The 20,172-nt window shown below is 58.0% G+C and overlaps 7 protein-coding genes across 7 annotated transcripts, besides 1 other annotated feature; all 7 read left to right on the forward strand.

Moving 5' to 3' along the window:
• On the forward strand, positions 1 to 2,196 carry LPMP_330870 (2,4-dienoyl-coa reductase fadh1, putative; the record flags this gene model as incomplete). Its single annotated transcript, XM_010703878.1, has 1 exon — positions 1 to 2,196. One exon carries the CDS (start codon positions 1 to 3, stop codon positions 2,194 to 2,196), a length of 2,196 nt encoding a protein of 731 aa, XP_010702180.1.
• Positions 2,197 to 3,216: 1,020 nt separating this feature from the next.
• Positions 3,217 to 3,694: a repeat region.
• Positions 3,695 to 4,498: 804 nt separating this feature from the next.
• On the forward strand, positions 4,499 to 6,631 carry LPMP_330880 (hypothetical protein; the record flags this gene model as incomplete). The annotated part of the gene is made up of 1 exon (XM_010703879.1): positions 4,499 to 6,631. The coding sequence occupies one exon, from the start codon at positions 4,499 to 4,501 to the stop codon at positions 6,629 to 6,631; it is 2,133 nt and encodes a 710-aa protein (XP_010702181.1).
• A 710-nt stretch (positions 6,632 to 7,341) lies between these two features.
• On the forward strand, positions 7,342 to 10,095 carry LPMP_330890 (hypothetical protein; the record flags this gene model as incomplete). Its single annotated transcript, XM_010703880.1, has 1 exon — positions 7,342 to 10,095. The coding sequence occupies one exon, from the start codon at positions 7,342 to 7,344 to the stop codon at positions 10,093 to 10,095; it is 2,754 nt and encodes a 917-aa protein (XP_010702182.1).
• Positions 10,096 to 10,850: 755 nt separating this feature from the next.
• Positions 10,851 to 12,104, forward strand: LPMP_330900 (hypothetical protein; the record flags this gene model as incomplete). Its single annotated transcript, XM_010703881.1, has 1 exon — positions 10,851 to 12,104. One exon carries the CDS (start codon positions 10,851 to 10,853, stop codon positions 12,102 to 12,104), a length of 1,254 nt encoding a protein of 417 aa, XP_010702183.1.
• Positions 12,105 to 12,850: 746 nt separating this feature from the next.
• On the forward strand, positions 12,851 to 14,308 carry LPMP_330910 (hypothetical protein; the record flags this gene model as incomplete). The annotated part of the gene is made up of 1 exon (XM_010703882.1): positions 12,851 to 14,308. The coding sequence occupies one exon, from the start codon at positions 12,851 to 12,853 to the stop codon at positions 14,306 to 14,308; it is 1,458 nt and encodes a 485-aa protein (XP_010702184.1).
• Positions 14,309 to 16,281: 1,973 nt separating this feature from the next.
• Positions 16,282 to 17,292, forward strand: LPMP_330920 (hypothetical protein; the record flags this gene model as incomplete). The annotated part of the gene is made up of 1 exon (XM_010703883.1): positions 16,282 to 17,292. One exon carries the CDS (start codon positions 16,282 to 16,284, stop codon positions 17,290 to 17,292), a length of 1,011 nt encoding a protein of 336 aa, XP_010702185.1.
• Positions 17,293 to 18,348: 1,056 nt separating this feature from the next.
• Positions 18,349 to 18,693, forward strand: LPMP_330930 (hypothetical protein; the record flags this gene model as incomplete). The annotated part of the gene is made up of 1 exon (XM_010703884.1): positions 18,349 to 18,693. One exon carries the CDS (start codon positions 18,349 to 18,351, stop codon positions 18,691 to 18,693), a length of 345 nt encoding a protein of 114 aa, XP_010702186.1.
• Positions 18,694 to 20,172: the final 1,479 nt, after the last annotated feature.

A 20,172-nucleotide genomic window follows, 5' to 3' on the forward strand; every position in this document is an offset into this window, starting at 1 on the left:
ATGAAGCCGTACCCAAAGATCTTGGAGCCGCTTGACCTCGGTTTTACGAAGCTGCGCAATCGCGTCGTAATGGCCAGCATGCACACGGGACTGGAGTCGCCGATTCACGCCACTCGCTCCACCACAGTCACCGAAAAGAACCCGTACGCGCGTCTTGCACGCTTCTACAAGGAGAGAGCGAAGGGCAAGGTCGGGCTCATCGTTACCGGCGGTTTTTCGCCCAGTGCGGAGGGCCTTCTGTATCCTGGTGAAAAGTTGCTAGGCCCGAATGATGTCGACCAGCTGCGGTGCATCTCTGACGCGGTGCACAACGAGGGCGGGCACATTTTACTACAGATGCTGCACCCCGGCCGCTATGCCAATGGAGATCAGTGCGTGGCGCCGTCGCCGATTCTGAGTCACATCTCTCAGACGAAGAAGGTGCCGGTGGAGATGAGCGTGCCACTCATCAAGCGGACGGTGGAGGACTTTGCTCGTCTTGCCGTCTGCGCACAGAAGGCGGGCTTCGACGGAGTTGAGATTATGGGCTCCGAAGGCTACCTACTGAATCAGTTTGTTGCCCCTCAAACAAATCACCGCACGGACGACTACGGCGGCAGCTTCGAGAACCGTATCCGTTTCCCGCTAGAAGTTCTTCGTGCGGTACGTGATGCCACGGGGTCGAGCTTTATCATTGTGTTCCGCGTGTCGCTTCTGGATCTCGTGCCGAACGGCTCGACTCAGGCCGAGGTCTTTGAACTGGCGGAGAAAGTATCCAAGTCTGGGGCGAACATTATCAACAGCGGCATCGGCTGGCACGAGGCCCGCGTGCCGACCATCGTCACCTCCGTACCTCGTGCGGGTTACACCTGGGCTACAGCGGCGGTGCGGTCGCACCTTCGCCGTCAAGGTATTGAGACCCCTCTTATTGCGGTGAATCGAATGAACCACCCCGACATTCTGGAACAAGTGCTGGAGGATGGCGATGCGGATCTCGTCGCCATGGCGCGCCCCTTCCTCAGTGATCCATACTTTGTGGAAAAGACGATGTCGGGCGCTGCCGATCGCATCAACATCTGCATCGCCTGCAACCAAGCGTGCCTAGACAACGTCTTCACGGGCAAGACAGCGTGCTGCATGCTCAATCCACTAGCTGCCCATGAGGAGGAGCGCGCAGCGTTACCCGTGACTGCCGCGAAGCAGGTGGCTGTGATTGGCGGCGGCCCCGCTGGCGCATCCGCCGCAATCACCCTAGCCGATCGCGGCCACCACGTCACACTGTACGAGGCGAGCGCCGTCCTGGGCGGCCAGTTCAACCTGGCAAAGCTCATCCCTGGCAAAGAGGAGTTTCAGAGCAGCATTGACTACTGGACAAACACGCTGAAGAAGCACAAGAATGTGACGCTGAAGCTGAACACGCGCGCCACCGTAGAGGATGTTGCAGACGGGGGCTACGACGAGGTGGTGGTGGCAACCGGGTGTGCGCCGCACGCCAAGTCGAACTCGGTCATTCCTGGCATAGAGAAGCACCCCAACGTCTTCTCGTACGTCGAGGCACTCCTGCATCCAGAGAAGGTGGGCCGCCGCGTCGCCGTCGTCGGTGCCGGCGGCATTGGCTTCGACATGGCGGAATTCCTCACCTCGCCCCAGAGCACCTCAGCGGAGACGGTCGCTGCGGCGCAGTACACAAAGTTTACAAAGCAGGAGAACTGCGAGTTCCGTAAGAAATGGGGTATCAAGTCGCCCGCCATTGTGCAGGAAGAAGAGAACGCTGGCACGGCCACTGGTTCAAGTAGCAACAACAGCCGCTTCTCACACCCTCCAGGTGGACTCGTGAAGCCTGTGATTCCTCAGCCCTACCGCGAGGTGACCATGTTCCAGCGCACCCGTGGCAAAATCGGTGCCCATCTTGGCCCGACGACCGGGTGGATTCATCGCCTTGAGATTCGCATGAGCCGCGTCAAGGCAGTGGATGGGGTGACGTACAAGAGCTTCGACGGCGCGAACTTCGTTTACCTTGATGAGAAGGGCAAGGAGCAGACGCTGGTGGTAGACTGCGTTGTGCTATGCACTGGACAGAGCTCAAACAAGGAGTTTGAGAAAGCTGCAACACCGATTCTATCGAAGCTGCACACGATCGGAGGATGCAACTTCACCAAGAAGCTTGATGCGAAGCTGGCTATTCTGCAAGCGCACGGCTTGGCGATTCGTTTGTGAGGCTTGACTTGCTGTCAAAGTGCAGCGTAAATCCAACGGCTCGAGTGTTACGCCTCTTCTTTTTCGTTTTGTGTTTGTCTTTTCGCTTTCGCCAGTGCTGTACGTTGCCGATGTCTCCCCCCTCACCCAGCGATGCCTGCAAAAGGGTCCACCTCATACACACACAGAGAGAGAGAGAGACGACGACGAATTCACGTAGGAGCTGCCCTTTCCTTTTTCGTTGTTTTCGTTTTTGCACTTGTTTTCCCCGTGTGGGCCGCCCCCCTCCCCTCCCCATTCCCCCTTTCAATGGTCACTTGCTGTTGCTGCGGATGATGGGCCTTGTGCAGAGCTGCTAGCGGCACACTTACTTCGACTTTCAGAGTTGTGTATAGGCACGTATCCATCCCTGTGTACTGTACCCTCTTCCCTCCTCCTTAGCTGCGCGCATGCGTTCTATTGACTTAGCGCTTAACTCACCTCTTGCCTTTCGCTCATTATTTGCGTTCCGCCCTCTCTTTTGCTCTCTTCCGAGCAGACACACACGGCCGCACAAGCGCACATTTCTGTTTATCAATGTTCTTCTTTTCCTTGCGTCTCGGCACTTTGAGTGGACGCCCCTCTTGTTGCTGCTTTTTTTCCATGACATTGCTGTTCTTGGCTTCCGCATGTGTGTGTGTGGAGGGGGTCTGCGCGTTCTTCCCCCTCTCCCCTTTCAGATGTCGCAGGACACCCCACACCGCCTAGCCTCTTAGCGTGTGTCGTGCTCGTCACGTGTGTATGTGTGTGTGTGCTACCATTTTCCATCTTCCTCCTGTCTCTTTCACCATAGCTCCTCTTTCCCCATGAATGCTGTTACCCTCCTTTCCCCCCTTGTCCCTTTCGTGCCTCCCTCTCTGTGACTGTTGACGAACTTCCTCGAGAGAGAACAGGGGTTGGCGGCTCTCCTGGCCCTACGCCCCCTTTGGCTGTGTGTTTTGCTGTTTTCTTTTGCCCTCCCCTTTTCATGTCCTCCCCAGCCCTGATGAGGTGAGGGCACCTCAGTGCGTGGTGTATCAGGGGCCCAGTACCTCCCTCTCCCCCCCTCTCCCCACCACCACTCACTCTGGGTGAGGAAGCCAAGCAACCCCCCCTCCATCCCCTGCTGCATCCTGAACCACTCCTGGTGTCGGCGGCCAGGTCCTTGGGCGGCGTTGCGTCGGAGCGACCTGCGGCCGCGAACACGCCTGTTCCGCCCATGTGCCAGCGTGATGCGGACGGACGCCACCCGACCCTCGCTGCCCACAGGTGTGCGGAGGGGGGGGCACCTGCGCCACGCCGAGGGATGCACCTCGTGGCGACCTGCGGAGTGGGCGGGTAGAGTTCGAGGCAGGGGCTGTGCTGAGATGACTGGGGCGGAGCGTTGTGGTAACGCGCGTCTCAAGCACTGCTTTGCACGACACGATGGGCCTGTGACAGGCCGGGGCACCGAGAGCAGTGGGAGGTTGTGTGCTGTACGGCCGGGAGTGGAGGCACGCTGTCAAAAGTAATGTATCTCCCTGCTATGCCTCCTTCCCCTGTACCGCCTTGCTCCGCGACGACTGACGACTGTACTCTCTTTGCCTTGGTTTCCCTTCTTTCCATGTTTTAGCCTACAGCGAAACGAGCCACTGCGTGAAAATGAACTGCACACCAAAGAAATGGAGAAAAAGGAAGAGAGTAATGGCCCTCGAAGCAACGACGTGCCTGTCTCTCTCTCTCTCCCTCTGTGCGTTTGCGCGCTCATCCTTGGTCCCGCGAGGAGGAGAGGAGCCAGCCGCTAGGACAAGGGAAGAGGAACACCATCGCACCCCAGGTGAGCACAGAAGAGCAACGGAAAAGAAAAGGGAGAAGAGTGAGTGTGCCAAACACCTTGCTGCTGCATGCAGGGGTGTCCACTGTGAAGGCATTATCGGTCTGATGGTATGGTCGCGGCAATCTCTCAAGAGGGGGGCATACCAAGACGGACTTTCATCTTAGGCGTCTCTTTTTTCCTTTGCTCCTGTGGCGTCCCTCGTGTGCGAACATCGGATCTTCGAAGTCTCTGAACTCCGCGTCTTGATACCCGCTTTTATGGTACTTTCTTTTTTTGCGTCTTCTTCCTCTCTTTCTCTTGTCCCCTTGTTGTCTACCATCGTGCTGGATGTGTGCCAGAGCACGTCAGCGACCTGGTCTACACCGTTACTCTGCCGCTCAGCACCGGCGTTTGCGTGGAAGTATATGACACGTTCGCTCCGCAAGTCTCCTTCTACGCACATACTCATTGACGCACGGATTACTCGAACTACGTTTGGGTTGGGCAAGTATGTGGCTGCGCTGCTCACCTCGTCTCTTCTTTCACATACCTCCTCTCTCACCCGCAGCTCCGGCACGTCGTGTCGCGCCAAGGACTCCACCGAGCCATGGCCGCTCACGCGGTAGCGAGACCGCTAGTGCTGGTGCCGCTACTTCGAGCTCTCGCCCGCCTTACACTTTCGACGGCAGGTCTCCAGATGATGGTACGCGACGCTACCGCCACCATTGCCGCCCATCATATCGAACCCTCAGGCCAGGCGACCCGCTTCCGCCGCTCCTAACAAACGAGGGCGACTGTGCGTCTTCTGATGGCTACACTTCTCAGCGTCAGGCGTACCGACAGCATCGCAACGCGGCCGACAACGCAAGAGGCTCTCCGGTGGATGACACAGTCGCCGGCTCGCTTTTTACACCGCTGCCTCGCCCCTATGGTTTCTATGACGGCATTGACGAGCACGCTCGACAGGTACCACGCCCGTCGCGCGAGGCCCGGCTGCAGCAGCTGCGCGAGTCGCTGGAAGAGCACGCTGCCTCCGCTGTCGAGTTCACGGAGGGCGGCGAGGACGACATCGAGCTAAATGGCTTGCCAGCCGATCAGTATCATGGCCACGCAGGGTGGACAACAATCCCGAAGGACTCAGCACTCTACAATGCCATGTATGGCGTAGGCGATTTGGAGTCTCGTCAGCGCACAAACTCGTGGAGCGTAGCAATGCGTCACGGCAGGGTGGGGGGCGGCGGTGGCAACGTGAGCAATCTGTTGGGTGACTCGGCAGCTGCATCTGCACAGCGTCCCATCGCACACCAAGACGAGGACAAGCAAGGCAATCAAGAGGTTCTCGACGACCGCCGACGCCGTCGGCAGCACGATGATGGGCTTTTGTCCGTATCTCTGGAGGGAGAGCTGCTGGCTCCAATGCAGGAGAGCGTGGGGCAGCCGCGGAGCACATACGCGATGCGGAAGCTGTTTGTGGACGGTCTCGTGGGATATCAAGGTGTGATAACCAGGGCGGAGGAGGTCACGATGAGCGAGGAGCTGTTGCACCTTCTGCAAGATCGTCGAGCCGCTTACGTCGCCGAAGAGGCGCGCTACTGCGTCAACCTTTATGAAAAAGAGCTTGGCATCCCTGGGAAAGACACCCTCGCGTTTGCGCTCTCGAGCTGCCAAACACTGCAGCGGGTACTGTACCGCTTCTTCTTCTTGGGTCTGATCCCTTCCGTGCCCAACGTGTGCCAGGTCAGCGAGATGGTGGGCACCTTCAGCGGCTATCCTGTGCACCGTCACCCATCGTCGATCGGGTCCTACGTAGGGGTGCTGAACCTGGTCTCCACGAGCGTGCTACACCTTCAGCACAAGGACGCGCCATGGTACCCTCGCCTGCATCTCACGCCACGCAGCCTCTTCGTGGTAACCGAGCCGTGTCTGAGTGAGTATGCGATGGGGTACAAACAAACGCATCAGCCCTTCCACGCATTCGAGTACGCGACGCGCGTCTCCAAGGACTACCGAATAGAGGTGCTCTTCGCCACCGTCGAGACAGCGCAGACAAAGACACTCTCCGAGGCAGTGCAGCTGACCGAGTACGCGGAGCAGAAAGCGCGAGAAGGGACGGTGAAGTTGTTGCCCGGGACGTTGCAACCCCTTGCAGAGGCACCCATGCCCACCATGGCGACACAGACCGAGTCGGCTACATCTGTTCCTCTCCGCGGGCGTACTGACGAGTGGCTGCAACGACTGCGTGACAACCTGCACGCATCCGAGGAAGCGAGAGGTGATGAGCACACGAAGCCGCTGGATGGGCACGCGCTGCGACGCCAGCTGCTTGCGGAACACTTGGTAGGTGATCGATCTCGTTTGCAGAGCAGTCCTGATGGCATGGGCTGGGGTAATGGGCCTGACGTTGACGAGGGCGGCAGCGCAACGGCGGCAGCTGTGCAGGGGGAGGCCAGACATCGTGGAAAAGATGCCTCGTTCTCGGCAACGACGGCCTCCGCAGCACAAAGGCGGCTGGCGGCGCTGAAGGCCCGCTACAACGTTGCCCAGCAGCTGAAGGCGTCACGGAAATGGGCAGAGGCAGCAGACGAGGGGCCGCGACTTATTCGAGGTCACGCACCACGAGACCGGCGACTGGGCATTAAGTAACGGAGACCCTCAACCGCCCCCCTCCCTCCCTCCCTCCCTCGCCTCCTCTTGTTCCTTCGCAGGTGCAGCCTGATCTGCTCGCAGCGAGTGTGTGCGTTTCGCCGTATTCTTCCAAGGACCCCTTCTCCTCTCTCCTTTTCTGTTTGGTGCTCGTCCCTTTCACAGATGCGTAACAACTCTAGTCACGTGCGCTAATACCAAGTAAACACAGCACAGGAAAGAGACGCGTGCCTGCCCGTCGTTTCAGCCGGGACACACTCCCATAGAGTGCCACACGTACACACAGAGGCGGAGTGCGGAAAGGTGCGGCTGTGGTCTGCACGCGTACCGCTCTCATGGATTGCTGCACGAAAGGCCTCGGTGGTGGGCCGCCGGCCACCTCGTGAGCACGACTGCCTCACCTTGCTCATCTTTGGACACACGCGGCCTTCTTCTTTCATCTGCACTGTCTACTCGCTCCTCCCTCTCTCCTGCTCTCCATTGTGCCTCTGTTGTCCTCCTTCCTCAGAGGCTGCACTAGCTTGAATGCTGTGCATCGGTGCACGCTGCCGGACTGTCGAGGGGGGATCATCGGCTGAAACCAGAGGAAAAGCGCAGGCGACCCTTGAAAAGCTCAACGCATCTATCAAAGGCAGCGCAGTATGTTTTCACGAAGGTCAGCGACTGCCTTGTGGCATTCGCGGCAGATCTCCGCAGCAGCTTCCACACCGATGCAGCTCGAGGGGGCGCACCCAGGCTGTTTTCTGTCCGTTTCACAGGTTCTCTGTGCCCAGACAGAGACAGCGCGAAATTCAGCCGTAGGTCTCAGCGTCACCCTCCCACCGCTTTGCGCGTGGGGCGCATGCGCAGACACCGGCGGCGCCGACGAGTCCTGTGACCCCCGGCACGGCAGTTATCATGGCCGCACCGGTGCTGGGAGCTCGAGCCGCTACGGCGATGTCTGGGCCCCCATCGAGTCATACCTGACGCACCTCAGCGGCGACATCACTGATACTAACGATAGGGGAAAGTCCGGCATGGCACCCCCCGATCTGTCTCCACCTCTGTGTCTTGTTCTACGCCTCTTTCCAGACTTGACAATAGCGCAGCTCCCAATTCTACACCGGGGTAACGGGAAGGGTAGTCGTGCACCTCTCCGTGCGCGTGGCAGTTTCATTACGCCGCATGAGTACCCGCTCGAAGCCATATTGGGAACAGAGGAGTTGTGGGGCAGTGGTGCAGACCCTCGGCGGGTGTTTCGCAGCGCTATTGACTGTCTGCAGGAGCTGGGCCGACGACTTCTCCCGCAACTTCCACTCGTGCTACAGCTGCCAACGCGATTACTTGTGTCACAGCAGTTTCTGCATGACCTTGCGACGCTGCTTATCTGCGACGGTTGGCGCAGTGTATCCTTTGAGTTGCCCTCTACGCACCAGCTCTACTCCTGTCACGCAGAAGGAAGTAGCAGTGGCGTGCCTGCCGCCTCTGCCGCGGAGGCGACAGACGTTGGGGCCACAGACACCGCGTGGTGCCGGCTACCTCTGCTCTGCACGCCATGGGCAACTCTGTGCCGTCACCCTGGACTGGGGCGGACGCTGCGGCAGCTGCGCCGTCACGACGTGGTCCCCTTTCACGTGCTCTACTCATGGGCAGTAGCGGAGATGCAGCTCTTCAACAGGTTGGAGCTGTCCATCGTCGTGGACACGACTGCGCCGATGCCAGGAGAGGAAGCGCTGCATGCGTACCTGCAGAGCCCCAGTAGCGTGGGGCGATCTGCTGAGGAGCTCCACCGCGCGCCGCAGCAGCTCCCACGCGAGTTTCGCAGCTCTACCGGTGTTACCCTTTCGTCGTCTCAGACTGACAATGATACCGACAGCACGCATAGACATGTGTACATGAGTGAGAACCCAATGACAACACGCAGGTCTGAGGTGGATCTCTTCAACGGTGTGAACGATGCGGTGCGCCGGCGAGGTTGGAGTGGGGCGCGGCGTGAGGTCGACAGGGCCGATCTCGATAATGCCGAGAAAGAGTGGCGACTGCAGAAGCGCCTGTGCACAACTTCGCCGTCCGAGATGACAACGGCAGTGGCGCACACACCACTAGCGTCTTTAGAGAACTCGGGTGGCCTGTCACTCACTCTGGACGCCCCGCCAGATCACTTGCGCGCCCTCATCGAGAAGTCGATCGTTGATAGCGACGCATCTTCACGGCCTCCCCTGTCACAGCGGCAGCGCCTCTTGCAGAAAGTGGGGCAGTTCATGCAGCGCACAATAGTGGAGCCTCCTGCCACTGCGTCCGACAGCTCTGCCGTCCCTTTATCCAACCCAACTTGCGAGGATCATGAGAACGCATCATTGAAGCAGGAGGCCGAGGAACTGGAGCGGCTGCTGAGGGAAGCTAACGACGCCAGTGACGCGGCTGCAGCCAGTTCTGAAGCGGAGATGATGATAGCGGAGATGCAGTGGTACATGCGTGCCTCCTCACAGGCGTCGTCATGCAACATGGAAAACGGCGCAGTGGAACGTGCATCCTGCGAGCCGTTACCCGGTTATCGAGGACAGAGCCGTAAGACGAACAACGCCCAGGACGCCAATCCCGAGACCACGTCCAACGCGTGGTCGGCGTTTCCGGGGTACTGGTCGTGTATGCACGCCCTTGTAGAGGAGGTCACGCATGCAACCTTGTTGTGGACCGCACCGACGTTCAACAAAGCGGCGGTGCACGCATGGACGGCTGCCTATCACGCGTCACAGCTCCCGAGTGCAGGTCATGGTGAGGCACCTCTGTCCAGAGACGCACCGCTGCCACTGATTATCCCAATCTACATGCCCGTCCAGTCAGCGATGCATGCAGAGGTGGAGCGACTGTTGCGCGAGGGCCGCTGGTTTAAGCAGCCGCCGCTACTGCAGAGCAGGGAGGAGGCCATAGCGCTACATACATGGCTACCTGCGTCACTAAACGTGGCCCTTGCTGATGCCTTGTCCAGGATGCCAAGTGACTATCAATCGCATGAGCGACGCCGGTTGCTGCACGATCACCAGCGACTTCGTAGGGAGGGGGCACGGGCTGCTCGTCGCGTTGGTAGTGTGATCGAGCCTGCAGCGATATCACCGACCTCCTCTGCGCCCTCCGGTGACGAGGACGAGCTGTATCCGGTGCGCATCCGCATTCACCAAGAAGCGCGTCCCTTGTACCTCCTGACGCCTGCGCAGGTCGAGAGACGCGAGTCACAGGTGTTTAAGGAGGCTGCCGCGGCATGTGCGCCTTCGGGAGAAGGAGAGGCACAGCTCAGCACATGCGTCTCTGAAGCAAACAGCGCCTTTGCGCAAGCCGTGGAGGAATACTATCGTGTTACCTCCCCGACGTGCAATGCGGTTCTCGCGCACAGGATGCCGTCCATGCCCTTTCTGCAGGTGCCTACGCCGGGGTTGAGTATAGACAAGCTCTATCGCTCCTGGCGCTGTCTCTCCTCATGGCAGTGAAAAGGCGCGTACTGCGGTTCATCTCGAGTGAGAGGGGGGGTAGGAGGGGGGGAGGGGGGCGCTGAACGGAAAAAAAAGCGGCTTTGTTTGAGCGCCTGCATGGCATCCTCTCTCGTTCTCCTCTGGACTCCTTTTTGCTTTGTGTGGGATCGTGACCGCCGGCTGGCTCTGCGTGTGCAGGCACCCGATGTTGGACTGCACGGATGTGCGGTGCACGCGGTGCAGCACTATTCTTTATCTGCTTCCCTGGCCGTGTATTCTCCCTGCGTGGCGTTCGTTTGTTTCTTACATTGATAGTCCCACTCGTGATATGGGCCTTTGGCGGTATCTTTATGTCTGAACGAGAGTCCGGCAGCCTCGTGCCTGTGCATACACGCACTTCTATACACACCACCCTACCCCCTTCCTCGACTCGGGAGCAGATGGTCGAGCGGCGCGCCCCATCTGAAGTCATCCTTTTTCCGCCTCTTCTCGATGTGTGCAGATGGCTGCCTCACCCCCTGTGTGCGCCTCTTTCCTCCTCCCTTACCCACTTGTACACTCTTGCCTGCACCACCTCACCTTTTTTGGTCTCCAAGCAGCGGACATCTCCCTCTTCTTTGCTTGCCGCTGCTACCGTTCGGTCTTGCTGGGATCGCTCGGGGTCGCCGCTGTCATTGTAGCGAAGAGACATCAAGCTGCACAGGCGTTACGGGGCGCCTGTACTCGGCTGACCCGTCGAGGCACCGCTGGTTTTTTCTCCTTTTCCTCTCGTGATGCTGCGCTTCGCCGGGGTACTGCGCAGGGCCGCTTCGGCCACGCCACTACCGCCCCCTCCGCCGCCGCGCTTGCTGGTCTTGACAATGATTCCAAACGGCGGCGCGCTTGCTCCGGCTCTCCGCATACTGGGATACCACCCCTACACCTTTGAGGACAGCGTACGCAAGGGTCGCCTGTTGACTCACCCACAGGAGTGGATGGCGGTCCTGCGGGGGGAGAAGAAGTTTGACGTTGAAGTGCTCAGAGCTCCTCAGCATGCGACATCCACGAAAGGGGCGCCGTCGCCGTCGTCGGGCGACACCGGTGCGCCAAGCATCCTAGGCTCGCCGCGGATTAGCAAGACGCCGTCTGCGTCCCCACAGGGCCCCCTCTTCTTTGACTCGATAGTCGGCCCGCCCGCCACCATCGCCTTCGAGTCCATCCTCAAGGAGTGCCCGCGCAGCACGCGTGTCATTCTTGTCGAGGAGCCGGACAAGCTGGCATGGGAGAGGGACATAGAGCAGTGGCTGCAGCCGTTGGTGCTGGAGTGCAAGAGGAGCACGACGTGGTGGAACGCATCGAAGCTTCACATGATGCTGCTCGATATGGTCGACCTGCGCCGTGCCCTCATTAGCCCCAGCAGCCAGCGAAGTGGCCGTGTACGCCTGCCGCCGTCCTCGTCTGCCGCCATGACGGCGCAGAACGTCCCCATATCGAAGCAGCACACGACGCTTCGTCTCGCGAGCGCCCTCGACTTATTTGAACAACACGTGAAGGAGGTCGTCCCGCGCGACCGGCTGCTCGTCTACCGTGTTGGCGATGGGTGGCAGCCACTGTGCGACTTCTTACAGGTGCCAGTGCCAATGGCACCCGCAGCAGCAAGCTGTGCACCAATGGAACCGGTGGCGTTTCCGCCTAACTCCACCGGTAGAGAAATTCTTGTATTTGTTTATCAAGGCCTGAAGAAGAGCGCGGCTGTGGTATCCTTTCTCTTCCTGTGTGTTTTGGCGCTCGCATTGTTGCTACTCAGCTCCTTCACAGGGGAGTACACTCAGTTTTACCGTGACTACCGCGACTACGTCCGCCGCGACTTGGAGCCGTACATGGATGCCGAGAAGATTCGCGAAGGCGACGAGTCTGCATTGACGATACGCCAGGCGCTGGTGATGACGAAGAAGTCATCGAAGCGATTTGGCGAAGAGTACGAGATGGAGAATGGCGCAATGAGCTCCATGGCTGGTGTGATGGAGCGCATTGTCGGATCAAAGTAAAGGCGTGTCTCTCTCTCTTTCCGGCGGTGGTCTGTACATCTGCGTGTGTGTGTGTTTCCTGCTCGTTCTCGCTGTTTCACAGACGTAATCCCCTCTTGGAAAATGGACGGACACGCAGGCGACTCCCCCGGTGCTCCGCCTTTGTTGCCGTGTGCACCAAAATGGGTGGGGGTCAACATGGCGGAAAGGTGCGTGAGGCCATTCGCACACTCTCTCCACCAGATGGCCGTGCGTGCAAGCAGAATCAGCAGGACTCATTCGTATTCGCATTGAGGCAAGAAAACGCTCTGAGTTAAATGCCTCTCCATGACTCGCGTTGCCGCTGCCCCTGCCTCTGCCTCCATCTCCTCTGAACTCCTCAGCCTGCGTCCCTCTCCTTGTCTCTCCCTGGCTTGCCCACTCTCTTGTCTGATTTCTGCTCTTTTACTCTCTCAACTCCCCCCCTTGCCCCACCGACGCCAAGAAAGCGAACAACACCAGGCGACATTTCATATCCCGAAGACTCACGACTACCCAGCGCCTGCATCCATACAGGCACACCTCAAGCACACAGACTTACGCCATCGAGCACAAACACACCACCACAACGAGGGTGAACACAGGAACCAAAGCTCCAAGAGGGACTTTGGGTTAAGGGGAACATCGAGTTGACTTCATCCCTTGCCTCTGTTTCTGCTAAGCGCGCTCCTCTTTCCCTCTTCCGTCTCTCCGCCCACATAGACAGAGAGAGACCCACCAGCTGAGCAATGGAGAACCCATTCGAGGCCTTGCGGCCGGCTCTCCGCAGCGAAGAAGATGAGATTCGCAAAGGCGTTTTCAGTCAAGCACTGCGCAACCTTCAACAGGCGTCCTTAGAAGAGCGCCGTAGGTGGTGCAAGGCGATTCGTGAGTCCACCACACGCGGGAGTGCAAAGGCCAAAAAAAAGGCCATTTCCGCTGCTGCAGTTGCCGAGTCGTCCGACAACACCGGCACCTCTGCTCCCATCGCCTCCCCTCCGCAACGCACGCCAAGTAACACTGCGGCATCCGCCTCGCCTCCGACAATGTCTGTACTTACGGCAGCGCCGCCCACACAGGAGGTTCACGTCGCGGTTGGGCAGAAACGCGCACGCAGCGAGAGCGAGACCTCTCCAACCGGCTTCCCGGCAACGCGCCTCAGTGGACCACTAGAGGACCCCTTGATGCCTTGTGCACCACAGACCCCAGAGACGATGCCCGAGGCAACCATAGTGAGCTCGCAGCCATTTCTTACCGGCGTTCTCGCACCAGCAAATGGCGAGCCGTCATCAGGTGCAGCTGCATCGGATTCGGTAGCTGAAGAAACAGAAGAGTCGATAAAGGAGTGCATTGCAGCGTACATGCGTAGCCTTCTTGACCGAGTTGTTGGTACCGGCATCGACAACCTCGCTGTCCCCGCCCTCAAGGTGCTGTGCATGATGCTGGGTATTCACACCGAGGTGTCGAGCAAGCTGGGCCTGTACAGCATACTCGCTGACTTCTACTTTAGCAAGTGCGCAAAGCTCGGCAAGCGGGTGAGCCATGAGACGGCTTTCGAGCAGCAGGTGAGCATAGCGAAGCGAATGACGTCTGTGTCGTCCTCATCTGCTCTCACAGAAAAGAAAGTGGCGCCAGAGAAGGCTGCAGTGTCAATCACAAAGTCAGTCGTCCCCCTTTCGGACAAGGCGGCAAAGACGGAGGTGAGGAGAAAGGAGATGGTGGAACGGAAGAAAACCCTTTCAGCCCCGCTCCCTAATCCCAAACGTGCGGCAAAGGCGTTGCCTCGACCCGACCCGGTCACAGAACACTACCTCAAGTATGAAAACTACAACGGCGACACCTTCGAAAACGACGCGGCGGTGGCAACGCCGGCCTGCAGTCACCAGTATGACGGCAACGTCATTTACCAGCAGCCAGTGTTCACGCGGCCAAGCAACCAAACAGTTTTGCCGTCGCACATGGCCAAGTACGAGAGGAGTGGTGCAGGCGCCGAAGAGGATGAGTCGTGGCCGTTGCCACTGCTAGAGCGCAAGGTCGCCTCTATTGTGCAGCTGTACGACCCTGTGACAGTAGCCATTGTGGTGAAGAAACTGACGCAAATGGGCTACCGTGACGGCGGCGCAGAGTCGCACGTTGAGCAGATCTTGCGGCGCTTCCATGAGCGTCAGCTAATATTTTATGACAACGGCATCGCCTACCTTATGTGAGCCGTGTATCCCTGTTCCCTCTACCTTGCCCCTCCTTGTCGTTGAACATCCACAGCTGGAGCTTCTCTGCATTGGTTTTAGGAGTGGGGAGGAAGGGGGCTCAGTGTAACTCTCAATACCTCGAAGTGTCTCTAGCGTCATTTCCTTCTCCGTCTCTCTCTCTCTCTCTGCCAGTGTTGCCTGGCTCACTCACCTGCCTGCGTGTGCGTCTCTGTGGTGGTGGGGGGGTGACAGGGGGGCGAAGACGTTGTCCTGGTACAGAGAAATGCTGCAAGGCGCGAGGAGACGCACTGTTGCGCAGACGCCTCTACTACTCCCTGGTGCCGTCGCCTGCTTGGTGCGTCCCTTGTGCCGGTTAGCCTTCTGAGCCACATTTCTCCCTCACTTACTTTCACTGCATTTGACTCACGCAGTCCATCAATGGGTTGCGCTCATAGATATACGGCACACACCGTGGCCGTTGTGGTTGTTAACGTATGAGAGTGTCCTCAGAGATGCACTCTACCGCTCCCTCTCTCATCGGTGGGGGCGCCATCTCTCCTCCACTTACTGTGTTGTTGAGCTTTGGGCATTTGTGTTTCTCTTCCCCCCCCCCTCTCCCTCTCCTGTGAGGCGCAGCCTTCCACATGTATTGCCTACGTGCGTTATTTCTTGTGTGTATGTGTGTGTGCCCTCACGAGTGATGGGCTTAAACTCTAACAACGACGCCCTACGCCTTTATATGTGCGTGTGAATGTGTGTGCGATGTTTTGCTCATAGGCTTTTACGTCACACCCGCGCAGAGGAGAGAGGAGGTAGGAGAGACGGCAGCTGACTGTCTACCCTCCCCCACCACCACCACCACACACACACACACACCTGTGCACAGGGATGAGTGCGCAAGCATGTGCACATAAGTGAAGCAACAGCAAACGCACACCTGCAAGAGGAGAGAAAAACGACAACATAACAGAGGAATAACCGTGCGCTCTATGAATCCCGCTGGTGGCGACGTTGACGCTTCGCCACTTGGAAGGCAGTGATGTGAGCAGCAGTGTACTTTCTGTAATATCCGTCAGCTCCGCTAAAGCAGTTGTGCGAGGTTAGTTGCTAGACGCCCTCGTTGACGTTTCTCTTCTCTCCTCTCACCAGCTCAGCCGCCATCTTACCAGCTGTGCCCCTCACGACCCAGTCGCTTCCGCTTGCAATCCTTCACCTCGGCCCATTCTCTTGCTTGTTTTGCTGCTATTTTACTGTTCACTTCTCTTCGTGGGCTCATTTCTAGCTTCGCTTGTCTTGTTAGGGTATGGTGGCGTGCATTGGCTGGCGCACACACACGCACTTGCCACGGATGACAAAGAACACAAAAAGAGGGGGGACGTTATCAGAGACGTGGGGAAATAGAAACGTGCATATGTTGATGCGCATTCACGCACGCACACACGTATTAAAGTTGCCACCCTCACCCACTTACTGGCAGAGATAGACTCGAACACGTGCGATAGCACACACACACACACAGAGACACACGCATACCCACGCACGCACACGTACGTGGTTGCCGACTCTGTTCTGCTCCGGCTTCTCAACACAAACGGAGGAGCGAGGGAAAAGTAAACTGGACACGGTGATGTACTTCACCAATCGTTTTTTTTTTTGCTGCCACTTCTTCGTGTACTCACTGTGGTCGATCTTTTCCTTGGAGCTTATCGTTGCTTTTTCGCTGACCACAAATCTCCGTTGTTTCTCGTCTCGCTCTCTCTCCGTTGCTGACCATTAGCCATATTGGATGTAATACGGCTATTGGCCCCCCTCCGCCCCTCAAACGCGCATACGTACGCATCCGCTTGTGTATGTGTGCGTGTGTGTGTGAGGGTCCACTGTCCTAGTCGCACTGTTGATCTACTGTGCATTCTATTTTTCTTGTTGTGTTTGATTGTGTGGGTGTGTGCGCGCGCACTTGACCCGTGCGACTGGCCATTTGGCGGCTTCCCATGTCCAGCAGCTCTTCCTTGACCCACGGCGAGTGTGTGAATGGAATGCTGGTACTCGTGGCAGCTGCCACCACCTTCGTTGGGTACGCAAGCAGTGTCTACTGGGAGCGCACCGTGGCGCCGCGGCTGTTGCTGCACCGCGAGTCGACCCTGGAGCAGGAGATTGCCGAGCTCGAGGCAGAGGCCGCGGATATCTGTACAACATCAAATCTGCACGACCACAGTCGCCTTACGCGTAGGGCGCTGCGGCTACGTCATGAGCTGCTGGCAGAGCGCCGAAACCGCCTTGCGTACGAGTGCTCTGTGACTCGAGCCCTTTCTCTGCTTCTCGCTGGCGTGTCCTTCGCTGCTAGGTTTTGTCGGCAGACGCGCAGCGCAGCAGCGCCTGGTCGAGTGAGCAAGGTAACTGCTCGAAACGAGTCTGGCGCTTTATCAGGCTCGTCTTACACCACTGTCACATCCTCCCCGATCCAGAGCCATGACGTCAAACACACATCCACTGCTCCACGTTGGCTGCAGGTAGTCATGGGGAATGCCTTGAACATAGTCCGCTCCAACGCTACTACTGTCGTGAAGTATCTCCTGCGCTTTGGTGGCGCTTTGGTGCTCCTATGTGCCTTCGGCAACCTGCGAGGCCTCATGGCCGCTCCGCCATCCTTCGAAGAGATACTACGCTACTGTGTTGCCGAGGTGATAGCACCGCTTCTCTTCAGTGCTTCAATGTACGTGCCAACTGTCTTTGCACCTGATCGGCGTCTGTCGCCTCTCAACAGCCACGGAAACAGGGCTGCGTACAGTGCCGTTGGTGCCATTGGCCGCAGCGTCGGCGATGCAGCTCCGTCCGCCTCGTTAGCATCTTCGGCTGCTGCCGGCGCGAGCTTTGGGAGGGGCGCCGACGCTGCAGCAACCTTTCAGCGCGCAGGCATTCACTTTTGTGTGAACAACCATCTCACATCGTGGCTCCTGATGTGCTACCTCGCGTCTTACTTAATTGTGCGCGTGTTTGGCTGATGGGCGGCGGTGGGTCCCATAAGGGCGAATATGCGTTGAGAGGTGGAGGAGTTCACAGAAAAGGCGGAAGTCGAGGGAGGGAGGGGGCGACGACGCGAGGAAAGGCACAGTCCGACACAAAGACCCGCAGAGGTGTTTGACTCGGTTCTTTTCAGGAGGATTGGCCCCCCCCCCGGTGTCAATGCGTTGGGGCTCTCATCCCTCCACAGCACCTCCTTCTCACATCATCCCCCTTTTCACGCACATCTCCGCCTCCTCGCTCCTTCCCACGCCTGGTGTCTTTTCCGGCCTGGACTCTGGCGGGTACACACACACACGCTCTCTCTCTCTGTCTGACTTGTTTCTTTGACCATACGAGAGGTTCCGCGCCCCCACTCATGCACTGCCAGTTGGCCCTCACGCTGTGCAGGTGCCTTGAATATGCTTCGTTGCAGCGGTGGAGCAGCTCCATACGGTGGTGCTCTCGTCGGTGGTGGCGATGGCCACAATGGAGGCAGGGGCACTAACGCGTGTTAGGAATGGCAGTACGGTTACACGAGTGAGTCATCTGTGTCGGGGTGTTTCAAGGTCGTTTCATCGAAAGAAAAGAGAAGGCAAACCACCGACTGTACACGTACTCTTAGCCGCATCCATAGACTTTGGCGGCGGCAGGCGTATGTAGCCAGCGGGGGGAGGGGAGGGGGAAGTGCCGTCACGCCTCTTTTTTCGTTGCCCTTTGTTTTCTCTACTACACAGTGCGCTACCGGCGTTGTACACATGAAAGAGACGGACCTCACCCCATGCCACCTCATCCGCCCTCTCCCTTCATTTTCCATCGCTGCACTACGCACACACACCCTCATCTATCCCCATCTCCGATGTATGCGCCCCCACCCCCCATCTCCCTTCACACACGTCAACCCTACATTGCACTATTTGTCCCGATGTTTCGCATGTATCTACGCGCGCTTTCAAGCAATATCGTAGGCGTTCTTCTCGAAAGGCTACCTCTAATCACTACTTGCCGTTGCTGCTGTCTCTTGTTCGCCTGGCCACAGCGCACTCCAACACGCAACCATGCAATCGCCACCACCGCCAATGACGCCGTACGAAGAGAACATAACGCGGTCCTATCAGTACCTCAACGGTGTCCGCATGCAGTCAGCGATTCTGTTTAGCAGCACCACTTTCTGCATTGACCGCTGCCTTGATACAGAGGAGCTGTACACGCTGATGCGCACGACGAACGCGCCGATCTCCTACCGCCTTCAGAAGGACATGGAGGAGAAGAAGTGCGTGCAAAACTGCAGCGCCAAGTGGGACGAGCTCTTCAACCTCACGCTCACAGAAACGAACGAAGCTGCCATTCGTGATGTGCAGGCGAGCGCTATCGCGAAGATGATGGGTGCGATTCAGCAGTAGCTACGGTCGCACTCTGCTCGCTGATGTAGAGGAAGGTGAATACAACGAAGTACCGAGAAGAATCGAAGGTGTGGAGGTGGAAGGGGGACTCCTCTCTGCCGACACCAGGATGTGCAGAGCGGTGGATGCTTTGTGCGACTAAGTGCGAGGAGAGTGGCGAAGGAGGAGGACCCAGTGCAGCTGACGTCCTTCACCAGCGAGTGCTGTGACCTCTCCTCCAGATTCTCCTTGAAACGCGCAAGATGAGGATTACCTATTCCGCTCAGTAGGTGACTTGTCCGGCGATGCCTCGCATACGTTCAAAGTGTGTTGTGTCCGCGAGAATGTGCGTATCTGCGCACCGTACATGCTCATTCTTACTGTTGTTATCTTCGAGGCGGAGCGGTGAAGAGTCCATCGAAACGCTCGTGGACGTTGTGCATCTGTCTTGCCCTTCCTCCTCCTTTACAAGTTTGCTTCTCGTAACTGTGCTGAAAGGCGGTGATGAGTGTACGCTTCGCGCGTATGTTGAGTGCTGGCGGAGATGGCGTGTGGTGAAACGAAAATGGCCCTTTGTTTCCCCTCGAGGCCTCTTGCTCACCCCTTCAAAGCGGTTATTCGTTCGCTTGTAGCTGCGAGTGTCTTCACCTGTCCTTTCCTTCTCCTTAACATGGCGTATGGCACGCATGTGCTGTGTGGCAGGAATGATGACACACGCGTAATTCACTGTTCAGGCTCAGAGACCCGCACTCACAGGCGCGAAATTACCAGTCTAACTCCCAAGTCGACTCGAGCAAGCAACGTCGATCCTCCACCACCGCTCCATCTCTATGTCGAGGGCACATGCATGGTGGTGTGACGACATAGTTTGCACCCAAGCACACACCCACACCCACACACATACGCTGCCTGTAGCGCGCTGGGTCGCCTCGCAAGGTGCAGGTGCCGGCAAATCTGTCTTCACCCTATGAAAATCGCGCACTTGTGAGGTAACTCAGTGCTGGTACCGGGAGGTTTGCGTTGATGACCCTTTCATGTTGCTTCGCACCCCCCTCTCCCACCACACACACACACACACACACATACCGTCTGTGTAGCCCCGCCGGCCTTTCCCCACTTCCTCCTCTTCCTTTTCCTTTGCCTCCTGCTGCTGCTCCCCTGTGTACTCACTCTCGATTTCATCTGCAGTCTTGTGCATTGCCTGCGTGTCTCTTGCTCAGTGGCGCGACACGTTCTTCTACACGCCATGATGCACGATTGGCGCATCCACAGCTACTAGCGCCCACACACACACGCACCCGCACACACCCATAAGTGTACTTCCTCTCCGCACTCATGCTCTGTGTCGAACGGTGGCAACCATCTTGGAAAAGGAAAGCGAGAGCAGAAACCCTCATCACAAAGCTGGCCAAAAAGGAAAAAAAAGGAGAGAGACGAAGAGCGGTCAGGGCATTCTCTCTCGTCTCTTGTGTGCATCACACAGTTTGCTGTCACTCTCCT

Source organism: Leishmania panamensis, assembly GCF_000755165.1.
Source record: "Leishmania panamensis strain MHOM/PA/94/PSC-1 chromosome 33 sequence".
Lineage (NCBI taxonomy): Eukaryota > Euglenozoa > Kinetoplastea > Trypanosomatida > Trypanosomatidae > Leishmania > Leishmania panamensis.